The 14551-nt window shown below is 56.4% G+C and overlaps 1 protein-coding gene across 1 annotated transcript; it reads right to left on the minus strand.

The window, feature by feature from the left end:
* Positions 1-9410: 9410 nt before the first annotated feature.
* IRF2BPL (interferon regulatory factor 2 binding protein like) lies at positions 9411-13591 on the minus strand. The gene has a single exon (XM_032405651.1). The coding sequence runs from the start codon at positions 12615-12617 to the stop codon at positions 10251-10253; it is 2367 nt and encodes a 788-aa protein (XP_032261542.1). The 5' UTR covers positions 12618-13591; the 3' UTR covers positions 9411-10250.
* Positions 13592-14551: the final 960 nt, after the last annotated feature.

A 14551-nucleotide genomic window follows, 5' to 3' on the forward strand; every position in this document is an offset into this window, starting at 1 on the left:
GTAGAGGGAGCTTCTGTAGGATGTGTTAGCGGGTGGGTGATAACTGCCTCTTTTGGCCCCGGAGGAGGCTGAGGCTCACAGTAACATGCAGAAGGTCCCATAATGACTGAGCAGAGCAAAGGAGTCCCGATGGCTGCTTCAACTCTAGCAAAAGCAGCTCCCAAACCTGCTTCCAAGAAGCCCCATCTGACCCAGGAGAGGGCCCATAAATAGGCAAACGCTATACAAAAAGCCCTCAGTCAGCCCCATGCTGGCTTCCTCCCACTGCTCCCAGGGTGAGAGGCACCCAGTTCTGTCCCAGGTGAGTCCCTCCACCTGTGCTTTCCATGTCCCAAGCCCTGCTCTGAGTGTTTTATGGGCATTTATACATTGAATCCACCCAAAAGCACTGTGAATTAGATATAATTCTCATGCCCGTTTTCCTGGTGGGGAAACTGAGGGACAGAGAGGGGAAGCAAATAAGTGGAGGAGCTGGGATACAAATCCAGGCTGTCTGGCTCCAGAGTCCATGCTCTTGACCACAGCACACCCCTGGAGGCGCCGTGCCTGGGTTTGAGTACTGGCATATACCATCGGCATCACACGGTAGGTTTGTAACCTTGAGCAAGCTACTTAACCTTTCTACGTCTGGATCCTTCTTCTGTAAAATGTGGATAATAACAGCACCCACTTTGTAGGGTTATCGTGTGGACTAAGCGGGTTCGAGTATGTAAAGCACATAGCACAATGCCTGGCACCTACTAAGCGCTATGTAAATGGCGACTCCCCATACTGCTTCTCCTGGATGTCTCCTCTCTTGGGGGCTGTCACTCATTAATTGCCATCCCCCTTCTGGTATATTCCACCTCTCCTCCATGAGCCCTTCCTTATAGACGTGCTTCTGTCTCAGCGTGCATCAGAGAGACTCCTCCCACCTGCCCCCTGGCTGCCAGGTTCTCTGCTTCCCTTCAGAGCCAAGACTCTGGGCCAAGCTGGGTCTTCTGCTGCCCCTGCCCTGCCCACCATCTCCATCCCGCACATCCTGCACCAGCCAGGGTCTCCAGGGACAGCCCTGCAGCCTTACCTTCCTCCTTCTCAGCCAACACCCAGCCCTATCCACGACTCCATCCTGCGGCATCTTCTTTGGCCGGCAGGACGCTACTTCCTGTGGCTGTCCTCCCACCTCTCCGGCTACTCACCTCCTCCCCCAGCCCTGGAAGGTGAGTGTCCCCAGTATTCCACAGCCTTCCAGAGCGCATCTTAGCACCAGAGCCTGCCTCCTCTCCTCCTAACACCTCTGTGCCCCTCCCTACACCGCGGCCCCTCCTTACTTTGCCTTCATCACCTCCTGCCTGGATCGTGCAATTGCCTTCTAGCTGGTTTCCCAGCCTTGGTTCTCTTTCCGGGCCAATCTAGTCCTCACGCTACTGCCAGAAAGATCTTTTCAAACGGCAAATCAGACAGCGTCCCTCTGCTCACATTTTTCAAAGGCCCTTTAAGATTAATCCAAGCTCCTCAGCTTAGCTCAGGAGGCCTTGCTCGCTGGTCCCGCCTCTCCTCTCCCCACACACCAGCGAAACCAAGCTAACTCCTTGCCCTTCTCGGGTGGCACCACGATCTCCTGCCTCCTAGCCCCTTTCTCCCCTTTCTCTTCTTCCTTTATGGGCCCAACCTCTGGAAGGGGTCTTTCCTAGTGCCCCGGATGGGACAGGCCCCATCTGTGCCCCTGTGGCCCCGTGGTCAGAGCACTTATCCATCCCCTCTTGCTCCCAGCAGAGGGGGTAGAGGAACGGAGGGGAGAGGGCCCCTGAGCCAAGCAAGAATAAGGGTAGCAACAAGGCCAACATTCATTGAGAACCTTGCCGACTTGCAGTGTGTGTTTTAGCAGAGGGGCTGGGGGGCTAAAAGGAGACGGTGCAACCCTTCAGACAAGCTCTAGACACCTAGACCCGGGCTCTAGGTGTCTCCAGCCACCTCTGCCATCCTGAGGGAACAGGAACCCCGCTGCAGGCACTTGGCCTCAGTGGGGAGGAGAGAGAGCCCTGGGAAGAAGGCCCTGGCAGGTGGGACAGGAGATGAAGGGATAAGGAGGCTGCAGGCTCTGACTCAGCTGCTTCCCTAGAGAAGGGCTTGCCCCAGACCATGTGGGATTAAGAGAAGTTGGTGCAGGCTGTCAGAGGCCCTCGCTCTCCCCAGGGTGCTGGAGGCAGCTGCTGTGGTTGGCAGATACCTGCTGACCCCTTCTGCCTCTGCGGGGGTGGGGGCGGGGGGGGACGCAGGCTGAGCACAGGTAGGAGTCAGTTATAAGTTATAAGTTATAAGGCATGGGCTGTGCCTGAGGCTGATGAGGCGCTGCAGGGGCCAGCTCCCGGAACCCCGCTAGGGCTGGCCCTGCCTGCCCCAGCCCCAGTGGAGTTGTCCCATTCACCCAAGTGGCACGGAGACCCTTCTGCGGCAGGACCAGGCTGGCGCCTGAGAAGCTCCCTCTGGACAGCTGGCCTGGCCCGGTGGTTTAACCCCAGGTAAGGGGGGCACTCCACAGCAGCTCTTGCTCTGAGGTCCCCAGTTCTCCCCCTTTCTGCCCTACCCTGAGAATCTCCCAGCCACCTCTCTCCCCCTCCCCTAACGCGATCCTAACTCCAGAGGGCTCCCTGGCCCCCAGCTAATTGGGCCCGGCCCTAGCCAGACAGAGCACCGCAGGCCTTCAGCTCCGAGCAGACGCGTGTGTGTGTGTGTGTGTGTGTGTGTGTGTGTGTGTGTATAGGAGGTGGTCACGTGGCCGTCTGGCCGCCACCCAGGGGCGCAGAGTTCATTCCTCCGCATTCACGTGGCCGGCATGCCCCAGCTGCCTCTCCCAGGGTGCTGGCCGCCAGCGTCCCCCCTCCGGCGCCCCAGACCTGCGCTGGGCGGCGGCCGGACCCCCTGGCGCTGCGGCTCCTGAGCCACTAACCGGCGGCCCGGCTCTCAGATGCCCGCTTCTCCCTCCTCGCAGCAAAACCCCAGCCTCCCTGGAAGGCTTGGCGCTCGCTCATGCATAGGGAGGTGTGGGAGCCGGGCCAAGGGCAGCATGTGAATCACCTGCAGGAGTGAGGCCAGCAGGGCCGAGGTGTTTACTGCTCTGTGCTTTGGTTATCTTGTCTGGAAAATGGGGGCAATAGCAGTACCTCCTGTGGGTATTTTCCTGTCACGGGAGAGCGATAGCAACAAGCGGCCGTAATAAAAGAGAACTGTAAATGACAATGCCTGACCCGCTGTCAGCTCCAAAGGTTACACTCAATAATGGTCCTCCCTTGCTCTTTCCTTTAGTCACAGGTTCCTGGTCTGTCACCTAGGGAAGCAATTCTGCCAGCTTCACCAAGCTGTCTGTCGTGGGTGCTGGGACCAGAAGGGGACGCAGCTATTGAGGAGAAAGGCTCTGGACACTGTGGGGGAGACCTGGCCTCGGAGGCCCCTGCCCGACCTCTCCCCACACCCATTCCCTCTCGAGAACCCCCTAAACCACACAGGGGCTCACTTAAGGAGCCCAACACACCACAGTGATGCAGGTGCTCTGTGTGTGGGCCAAGGACACACACAGGCGCCGTGCACGCGCGCACACACACACACACACACACCCTTTGTCCAGGAGCCTATGAAGAATAACAGCTAATCCTTAGCTAGGGGGTCAGGAGATACCCCAGACTCAGATTGGGGCTCTGACCCAAGTCCAGTTCCTAGCCTTAGACCTTCCTTCTTGTCTTTGGCTTGTCCCAGTATCTATCCCCAGGAGATATATATTATAAACTTAAGCTTCTTTGTGCATCTAATACCAAAAGTATACCCCAAATAACTGCCGGCAGTTCTTCCCTTGGGAGAGGGGGACTGAAGACGTGGAATTGGAAGGAGACTGACCAACTTTTCACTGAGTGTCTTTTCATGCCGTTTGATTTTCTTTTTATTTTTTTAATTATTTTTTTAAAGATTTTATTTATTTATTTGACAGAGAGAGAGAGAGAGAGAGCAGGAGCACAAGCAGGGGGAGTGGGAGAGGGAGAAGCAGGCTTCCCGCCGAGCATGGAGCCCGATGTGGAGCTCGATCCCAGGACCCTGGGATCACGACCTGAGCCGAAGGCAGACGCTTAATGACTGAGCCACCCAGGCGCCCCTGATTTTCTTTTTAAATCATATATATGTAATATCTTTTTTTTAAGATTTCATTTATTTATCTGAGAGAGAGAGCACTAGAGAGAGAGAAAGCACAAGTTGGGGGCAGAGGGAAAGGAAGAAGCAGATTCCCCGCAGAGCAGGGAGCCTGACGTGGGGCTCAATCCCAAGACCCTGGGACCATGACCTGAGCTGAAGGCAGATGCCAAAGGCAGATGCTTAACTGACTGAGCCACCCAGGCACCCCTGTAATATCTTTTTAAAAATTAAAATACCCTACCCCTGGCAGAGGGAAATGGTGGAGCCAAGGATTTGGATTTTATCCTGTAGGGCAACAGGGAGCCAAGGGATGTTTCTAAGCAAGGATGTGCCATGCTAAGGAATTGAGCGCTACAGAGCCATGGCCTGGAGTAAGCAGAGGCTGCAGCCAACAGGGGATCCGCTGGGAGGCTGGGACACTTCTCTTGAGTCTAGCCTGGACGGGGGACCCACCAATTGGGGGTCCACATTATGACGCTCACAGAGAGGTAAGTTTTCCTGGATCAAACCCCAAGACTAAACACTGACTGCAGACAGACTGCAGACAGTCTCTTATACGGGGTGGATGCACACCTGTGACCCCAAAGAGGCAGGACAACCAGGCCAGGTTCATTGCCACTTCTTTTCCCCTAAAACAAGCAAGAGTGCCAGAGAAGATGGTGGTTCATGAGGCTGATGCTCCCCAGAGGAGCAACGTGCCTTAGAAATTAGAACCCTCATTTGCTTCCTGCCCACCTCTCTGTTCGGTCAAAGCTGAGACAGAGGTGGGCTCATTCTTTTTTTTTTTTAAGATTTAATTAATTTATTTATTTAGAGAGTCCAAGCGGGGGGAGGGGCAGAGGGAGAGAGACAATCTCCATGTGCTCAGCGCAGAGCCCCTCTCCTAGGGGTTTCCCGACAGCCCCACCTGTACGCAGCCTTGCTCACTGGCACTGGCCAGGCTTACACTGAGGCTCTGGAAGATGAAAGAGGGCTGAGGGTTGAGACGTAAGCTCTGAGCCTGGATTTCCTGGGCCCTAAGTCAGAGGCTTTTTGAGTGGAACAACCAGAACGACGGAGTCCCGGGGATAGAGTCCAGGATCTAGGCTGCCCTGGACTTGAATTCCATAACAGAGATGGCCTTGTATATTTAACCTCTCTGAGCTCAGCTAGCACACCTGTAAATGGGAGTCATCACGCCCTCCTCCTAGGCTGGCCTAAAGCTTAGATGGCTTCATGTGCATCTACCCAGCACATGGCGCCACGGGGGGGGTGCCTCTTGTCTCCTTTGGCTCCCTCTTTGTCAGCGGGAGAGAGGGCCAGGCAGAGCAGGGTGATAGGGAGAGAGGAGAGAAGCCCCAAACTAGCTCAAGGGAAAGCAGGAGGAGTCCTGGTTGATCTTTCTCTCTCCCTATTTACTTCTATACCCAGATGGTTGCTTATCTGTCTAACTCATCAGAAGTTTCTGATCGGCAAAGGGGGAGGTGGCGTGAAGATCCACAGCTTAAAGGTTAAGACTCCACTGATTCAGAGTCCCCTCACATTTACAGCCAGAAACCTAGAAACTTCTCTGAACATCCCCGTCCCCAAGTGGTATGGCTCCAAGAGACCAAGGGACAAATGCATGCTCCTAGTCCCCTAAGAGTTAGTGAAAACACTGAGCCCTCCCCGCCAGGCACTCACACTCCTTCGCCCACCTCATCATCACCTTTTCTCGTACACTGTTCCAGTTAAGCCAAGTGTCCTTAATTTTTTTTTTTTTTTTTTAGAAAATGTTCATTAGAGCTGTTCCTTAACAGGGACCTAGCCCAGGTTCTGCCACTGTGTGACCATAGGCAATTTACTCTCCCTCTCTATGCCTTGGCAGCCTCATCTCTACGAGGTGGGTAGACTAGACCTAAGCTCTAATCTCAGGTTCTGTGGCTGGGCTTTGGATGTGCACAGACTCCTTTAAAACTCGAGTCACTGGTGGCATCCCAGAAGGGAACTGGGAGACAGAGGGGCCAGTGGCTCCAAAAAGTCCTTACGGTGCTGTATTCCCCTTTGCACCTTCTGAATTTTGAAGCAAAGAAATGTTTTATCTATTGAAAAATAAATACATAAAATTGATATTAGAAAGGAAAGGAGATATATGCAAATCCATGTGTGTGAGGGCACCTGTACTTTCTGGGGAAGGATCCATAATCTTTATCAGACTTTTGTACGGTGTCTCTGACCTCAGAAAGGTTTAGAAAGCACTTCACTAGAGGACCGTGAGGTCATTTCCCAGGTCTCGTTTCCTTGATTTGATGAAGTATGAGAGAAAACAGAGGTGGATTTCAGTAGTCATTACATTAACAGGCTGGGCTGGACGCACGTGAAAATGCACCCATGAATCTCACATTTGATAACGTAGGCATGCATGCCCACATGAGCTGAGCGGGTTCATATGCCAATGCAAGACACAGTGGCCCTCTCCTATGGTGCAGTCTTCAGAGATCAAGGTCAAAAAATGACCCCCATCATCCCATTCTCTCAAAACCCTCCTTACCTGACTCCTGTGCCCACCAAAAGAAACATTCAGCTTGCATTAGTTGTACAAACAATCCATATAAGTAAATAGAATATGGATTATTGAAAGTTGGCCACCTTGGCTCTGTGGGGGAAGGGAGTGAGATGCATGAGAAGTGGAGGAGTTGGGGAGATCCATCCAGGGGCGATGAAGAAACCTAGGCTCATCCAGAGATCTCCGTCTGAATCTCTGAATCCGTAAGAATCCTCACGTGCCGGAGAAGAAAATGCTTCCTAGGCGTGCAATGTGGAAGGCTCTGGGGAAAGGGGAATCTAGCTGGGGGGATCAGAGCAAGACCGGTTAAGACAACCAGCCTAGCGTCTGAATGGGGCAGAGCAAAGAGAAAGGTCACATGGTTCCAAAAAAGAGAAGGGAGAGCCGCCATTTAACAAATGGCCCCTGGCTATGGTAAACTTTAATTAACTGTGCCATTATAATTCACTTCCAGCCTGAGTTCCACCCAACCCTCACTCTCCCTCCCACTCCCTCTCTCCTCCCCCCCAGGCCTCATCAGGCCGCCTTCCTTAGTGAAACCCAAACTGGCCGCCTTTGCCGGATGCTTCATTATTACAGCTACTGCTTCTCCTGCTGATAATGCACCAGCGACAAGAAGGGGGGGCAACTACTCTGTTCTCAGCTCCTCGAGACAGGCCCCTTTCCTACCTATGTGCACTAAAGCAAGGCTCTTGTAATCCTAAAAGTTCCTGAACATAACACCCCAGCAATGAAGACACAGTGGCAGGCCCCCAGCAGCGGACGTGCCCACAGAGACAGGTAACAGGACCGACTCCCACGCAGAGCCACGGGACGGGACTCGCAGGGTCCGCATCCGGACAGGTAATCCACACATTGGGGTTCACATGCGCAGTTCAGTGCTGCGGCGGCCCCCACGGCTCCTTCATTCAATGGTGGTTAAATTACACCCGTGACACTCTATCTCTGTATTCTCAGGCTGCTGAGCTTTACCCATTTTAAGAGTGTGTGTGCTGGGAGTGGGGGTTGGGAGCACCTCAGAGGATCTTCCAGGCGAAACATGCTTGGTTTTTATTAATGAGCTTATGAGAAAAGCCAACCCAGACCTTTAAGTGAAATGCGTGATTGGTAGCCAGGCAAGGATGGGTTTTAGAATTAACTCTTCCTACAGTCTGCTATGCATTATCACCCCCAAGTTAATTACCCCTGAGGATGAAAATAGGTTTCATGACTCATAAGCACCAATACAACACTTGGCAGCAGATGAAAATGCACGGACACATTTGCAGGAAGCTGACACGCATATCTATTTATATGTGGGGAGATTCTTAAAGAGGTGAGACAGGCACCTCCCATGTACCAGGATTAAGAGGCTGCAGCAGATCCATCAATTGCCAGTATCCACACCCCCAACACACACACACACACACACACACACACACACTCATGGTCTCCACTACTTCAGTGTTGGTGGTGGCTAAGCAGGAACAGAAACTAAAAGGGTGTTATTAACAGCGAGTCCCAACACCAACCCAACCTCCACCCGGTGTTCTGGGCTAACCAGTGATTTGCTTTTCCCCAAACATGCCTGCACCCATACCCACCTCCCTACCCTCCTGCTCCTGCGCCCTCTTTGATGGGACTGGGGTGAGGCACCAAGTCTCTCCCCTTATTCACTTATTCCTCACTTTGATGGGGACTGTCCTGGTCCAGCATGCCCCCCCACCCCGGGAGTCCAGGTGTGACCAGGAATGAATTTCAGATAGGTTTTGTTTTGCTACCTCTCTCCTGTTTTCTACTCTGTTCCATTTGCCTCCCACAAAGTACAAGGTCCAAGCCAGGTTTGTTTGCCTTGCCCTAGCTCTGGGAGAGCTCCAGTCTGGTCTCTCAGCCAAGGGGGCTCAGAGCTCTAAAGGACATTCCAGTCCTGGTCCGCTTCCCTACCCCTCTGTACCTCACAAATGCCGCCCGAAAGTTGATGAGACAAATACTTGAATTTCTTCACCAGTGGGAATGGGTTTCATTTGGTGTCAGAAGTGACCTTCGCCTCGGGAACTGGGTTTGGCTTTTTTCTCTTCCCCCATTCCCCACAATCATCTTCCGACCAGCAAAGTGTCCTGCCTTTAGAAATACTTATCATAAAGGGGGGGGAGAAAATGAGTGATGAACAAGGTGGCACTGCTTTTCCAATGCATTAGCTGGAAGGGGCTGGCAACTCTCCTGGCCCTCCTGGAAACATACATTTGTTCCCGTGGTGCCCACACCCCGCCTGCCTCCACTGACGGCTCCCAGCTCTGCGGCGTTTTTGCTTTATCTGTGCAGTAAGCGTGATTTCTGCCACATCTAAGAGGCAAAGCATCCTAGTTTTTTTGTTGTTGTTTTGTTTTTCCCACTTGCACAAGTCACGGTTGCACTGGGGATCAGCACACACTTGAGGCCACAGGGCGGGTTCCCGACAATGCCATTTGCAGCTGGGGCGCTCATCGGGGAAAATAGAGATGCAGAAGAGTAAACAGAAATTGCTTAGTCAGCAACTGTCCCGCCCCCAAGAGGTGAATGTAAATAGCCTGGGGGGGGGGAGGGGAGGGGCAGTCCGCCAGCACAGGGCCTTCCACAGATGCCACCTCCTTGAAGGCTTTGCAGCAGCACCAGCATTTATGTTGTATGTTGGTCGGGAAGGTGTCCCCTATGTTGGAACTATGTGGCCTTAGCTCTAGAAAAACACACTTGCTGACTCGGGTCAGAATTAATATCAATTGAATTTATTACAAGTTACTAAGCTCCAAGGCACATTACAGTGTTCTGTTAACTACAGAAATGTATAAAGGACAAACAGAGCAGATTCCCCATGTCTAGCATTTCGCTCTACTGTTCAAAAGCATCCGTGCATCAATAAAGCAAAAACAAAACAACACGTGAAGATCCAACACATTCAGGTCAGTAGAAACAAACCAAAACATTTTCCCTCACAAACTTGCAACAAAAAACACCCCACCCCACCCCCGACACCCCCCCTTGCCATTTTGCAAACAAAACAGAAAAACAAAAAACAAAACAGAACAAAATGGAACAAAATAAAGTGAAGACTTCAACTCTTGGGGCTGTTTAGAAAGAAGCTTTCACCATTTTATAGCATCTTTTTTTTTTTAGGCAGCAACACTGGCCTTGGCAAAAAAAAAAAAAAGTCATTTTCTTTTGTGTTTTTTTTTTCCTTTCAGAGAGTGCATAACATTTACAAAAATACACACCAGCAGCAGTCGTTGCTAAGGGCTATTAATTCTGTACCTAGGCAAACACTCTGCCACCAAATAAATGCTAACGAAATGATGCAAATGACCCAACCAATATACTGCTTAACACAAACCAGCTTATCCTTCAAATGAAGAAGTTACATACCTTTTGTTTCAAAATATAGAAACATACGACGAAAATAATGTCTATACATAAGACTAACTTTTTGCAGTTTGTTATATTCACAATTCTACATCTTGGGGGTGAGGGAAGGGAGGGTCGCTGCGGGTGGGGGAGGGGCCCTCTGGATCGGAGAGGAGCTGGTCAGGGGCAGAGGAGGTGGCGGTCTTGTGGTTCAAGGGTCTCTCTCCTTTTTCACTTTAACATCTCCAGCTAAGATCGTTGCGATTTCGCCCTGCATGAAGGCCCAAGGTACATTCGACCCAACCAGGGGGCATTTCTCTCCGCTGGGGCAGTACACCTCGCCGGTGGCCCCCTGGGCCTTGATACTCTCTCTAGAGCAAGGGAAACAGAATTTGTGGCTGGGGACGGATGGGCACTGAACGAAATGCGTGTCCTCCAAACGTTCGTGGCAAATGGTACAGCAGAGGGGCCCGCTGTTGGCCATGGGGGAATCCGGAATGTTTTGGGGGTGCACTTGGTCCATGCCCGGGTGGGTGCTAGGCGGCGGGGGCGCCACCTGTAAATTCAGGTCCCCGTTCCGTGATGCCAAGCGGCGCTGCCCGGGCACGGAGGCCGGCGACACCGGGCTGCTGCTGTTGCGCCTCGCGGACGCAGTGGTGGAGTGCACGGAACTGCCGTCCTTGGGCGAGTGCGCCGTGCCCAGAGTGTCCGCCACCGACATGAGGGCGGCCATGGGGGACGGGCCGTTCTGAGGGGCTGACTCCGGCGGCGTGGTCCGGTTGGAATGCGGTCCCAGGGGCGGAGGCGGTGGGGGCGGACCCCCGGCGGCATGGCCCGGCGCCGCAAAGCCCCCCGCCGACATGGTGAGCTTTAGTGCCTCGCTCTGGTTCGCCATCCACTGCTGCCTCTGCTGCTCCTCGCCCAGTTTTAGGGCGCCCTCGGCGGAGTCCGGGGGCTCGGGGGACGCCTTCCTCTTGCGAAGGCTGGCGGCTGTGCCCCGGCCCGAAGGGGTGGCGGGCGGCAGGGCCCCGGTGCCCGGGGGCGCGCTGGGGGCGCGGCTCAGACTCACCAGCGCCGTGGGCAGCATGGGGCAGCTGGCGTCCAGGTAGGGCTGGGGCAGCATGTCGGCGCCGGGCACGCCCTCCTTGAAGAAGCGCACGGCCTCAGGCAGCAGGTCTCCGAGTAGGCGCCAGTCCCCAGAGCCGTGCTTCTTCTCGTACTCCAGGTACTTGAAGCCGGAGGAGAGACCCCGGCCGAAGTCCTTCATACAGTCCTGGTACATCTGCTTGGCCACACCAGATGCGCTGGAGTACACGTTGCCTGAGCCCGTGGGGTACTCAATGAACAGCTTCAACTCGTAGTCCATGCCGGGCTTGGAGACAGCATCGAAGGCGAAGACCCGGCCCAGCAGCGAGTGGTCCTTCTTGAAACGCACCTCGTAGGGCGTGCAGCCGGCCAGCGTGAGCAGCGTGTCGCGGACCATCTTGGGCTTGTTGGCCCACTCCTCCGCGCGGTTGCGCAGGCTCTCGCTCAGCTCGGCCAGGGCCTCGGCGTTCCGCTGCTTCTCCTTCAGCTCGCGCTCCTGGTCTGTGCTCGAGACCGAGCCGGGCCTTTTGCCGCCAGCACCCACACCCACCTCCGCCACTGACGACGAGGTCGAAGACGACGCCGAGGACGACGCGGTTGATACGCCCGGGGCGCCCCCAAGACAAGCGGGGCCCCCGGGCGCCCCTGGGGGCGCGGGCGTCGGGGGCCCACGGCTGCCCAGGCCGTGGGGCGGCGGTGGGGGCAGCACGGCGGCACTGGCCGGGCCGTTAAGTAGCGTCTGCGGCAGCAGGTTGGGGGGCACCGTGAGCTGGGGGCCTCCACCACCCCCCGGGTTGGGCAGCCCCGTCACCAGCCCACCGTGCGTCCCGCGCCGAGACGCCACCGACGCTGCGGCCGAAGATGAGTTGGGGCTCTGGCGGTTCAGCTCCGGGGGTCCCTCCTCCGGTGTCGGCTTGGGGAAGCCATTGGGGCCCCCCAGACCGTTGGGCAGCCGCGCCGCGTGGCTGCTGCTTCCCAGGCTCACCGGCGGTGGCGGGTACTCGAAGCGGCTGCGCTGCTCCACCGCGGCGGCGGCGGCGGCGGCGGCAGCGGCGGCAGCGCTCAGGCCATAGCGCTCCAGGCCGGACGGGGCCGCCAGCACAGCGGGCTTGCTGGAGCCATCGACGTGGTTGAGCTGCTGTTGTTGCTGCTGCTGCTGTTGCTGCTGCTGCTGCTGCTGCTGTTGCTGCTGCTGTGCGGCGGCGGCGGCGGCCGCTGCAGCCGCCGCCGCCTCCTTAGCCGACAGGGCCACCGTCTTGACCCCGACGGGCGGTGGCGGCCCGGGGGAGCGGCCGTCCTGAAAGCAGCCGTGCGCCCGCTTCAGCTGGCGCGCCGTCTCGATCACGAACTCGATGCGATCGGCGCCCTCGTAGTTGACGCAACCGCGGCATACGGGTTCCGAGAAGTCCCAGATCATGGCCCAGGGCATGCGGGGCAGGTCGCACAGGTAGCAAGACTGTCTCCGGGACGAGGACACCTGCGCCGCCGACATGATGCCGGCCCTGGGGAAGGTAGGCCCCCGCCCAGGCTGTCTCCGCCGCGCCTTCTCCTCCGGGAGGACTGGCCGGCTGGGGAGGGAGTCCGGCTGCGGGGGAGGAAGGGGGGGCGAGAAAGTTCTGCCCCAGGGGCTGGAGGGAGCGCGAGTCTCCACCGCCCGGCGCAGCGCCTCTCCGCGGGGGCTCCACCGCCGGGGCGGCAGACGAGTTCAGCCCGCTCCTCGCCCCCACCTCCTACTGCGGCTGTGTCGTCGGGAGGGGAGCTCAGGCGCCTTCTTCCTGGTGCCGCGGACCCGGGCTGGAAGCTCCGGGCCCGAGGGGAGGGGGCGAGGGTGCCGGGTGCTGGCCGCCGTTGGCTCTTGGCCCCCTCCCCGGAGTGGCTGGTGCTTGGAAGCTCGAAAGGGGCTGTCTCTTCCTCTCCCCTGGGGGCCCCCCTACGAGCTGCGTCCTCTCCCCGCCAGGCTCCCTGGGGCGAAGGCTAGAGGGTTCAGTGCCACCCGGTGCCCGGGTCCAATCTTGCTGAAGTCGCCGCTTCCCCGGAGGGCCGGGGGTTGGGAGGGGGTGGCAGCCGAGAGGAGCTTCTCCCCTCCGCAGCGTCGGCCGTTCCGCTGGCGGCGGCTGGGTTTGCACGGCCGGAGGGAGCCGCCGCCGCCACTGCTTCCAGGACGCACGAGAGCAGAGGAGAGGAGCGCACGCACGCAGGCTCCGGCCGCCCCCAGGCCTGACCGGCGCCCGGGCCGCCGCGGCTGGCGGCGCTCACGTTGGCTGCAGGGCGCTCGCGCGGCGCCTCGGCCCGGGTCGCATCCCTTCCCGCTCGCACTCGCCCGGAATGTGGGGTTGTGATTGTTACTCTACGTTCCGGAGGCGCGTCTCGGCGCTCCCGCTCGCGCTGCGGCTCGCGCTGTCCCCGGCTTGGCCGCGCGGGATGCCGCCCGGGCGGAGCGCTGACGTCACCGCCATGCTCTGCACCAGTTCTCCCCCCTCCCTCCCCTTTACACTTCCTCTGTCTGTGGAGCCCACTTGTTGCTCGGGAAATGCGCATGCGCGGCAGGACGCCCAGATTCCTCCCAGTCGGCCCCGCCCCCGCGCCTCCGCCTTCCCCTCCCCCCGCACCGTGTGTGTACAACAGCTGAGGCCCTGCGAGCTAATGCTGGACGTCCTGGGCTGGGGGGTGGAAATTAAACAGACGATGACCTTTCCTTTCCCCGCCCGGCTTTCCCAAGTAAAAACGCATTTAAAAACCACAAGCGTCATTTCCGATCCCGCTCCCCACCCCACCCCGAGCAGTGCATTTAAATGCCCAGTTTCAAGATTTTCCTTGCGAATTTCTTATAGGGTATTACTCATTTCGTCTGTAATCAACCCCCCCCCCCCCCGGTATGGACGTTGCATCCATTGCTACCACTGATGCCAAAGCACCTGCAAAATTAGCTGTTTTCCATTTGCCCAGAAACTGCCTTTTCGATTTGTTTTTGTGCTCTGGTCTAGGAACCTGAGTTTCAACGACAGAGCTAAATGAATTCAGGGTGAGCTACTCCTCCTCCCAGTCGCACTCTAAAAATTTTGGCTGAATGTCTAAAGAAGCTACGAGCACCCGGAGGCCTTTAAGGAAAACACTGGCTGCGCACAGCTGCAGTTGGGGGCAGGGAGGGGGAAGGTGCTGGAGAGGCCAAACAGGTGAGTGGTTTTTCTGGGTTTGATAAAAGGAGGTGGGGCGGCATTTAATGCTGCTGCTATCTCTTTGTAAAGCCCAGTGGCAGCTTTCAAAAATTCTTTCTCACGTGCTGTGATTTCATCCCATAGTGCCCCAGAAGGCTGAGCAAAGCCATGATTTCTTTTCTGTTAGGGGACCACTGCTCATCATTATTGCTTATTGCGGAACAGATATGTTGGTCATAGCTGTAGTGACGGTAGTTCAACTGATTCATCT

Source organism: Phoca vitulina, unplaced genomic scaffold (assembly GCF_004348235.1).
Source record: "Phoca vitulina isolate PV1807 unplaced genomic scaffold, GSC_HSeal_1.0 scaffold7, whole genome shotgun sequence".
Taxonomy (NCBI): Eukaryota; Metazoa; Chordata; class Mammalia; order Carnivora; family Phocidae; genus Phoca; species Phoca vitulina.

Bases quoted from the DNA above. Each gene is read 5' to 3' on its own strand.
- IRF2BPL (XM_032405651.1), bottom strand. From the start codon at position 12,617: ATGTCGGCGGCGCAGGTGTCCTCGTCCCGGAGACAGTCTTGCTACCTG.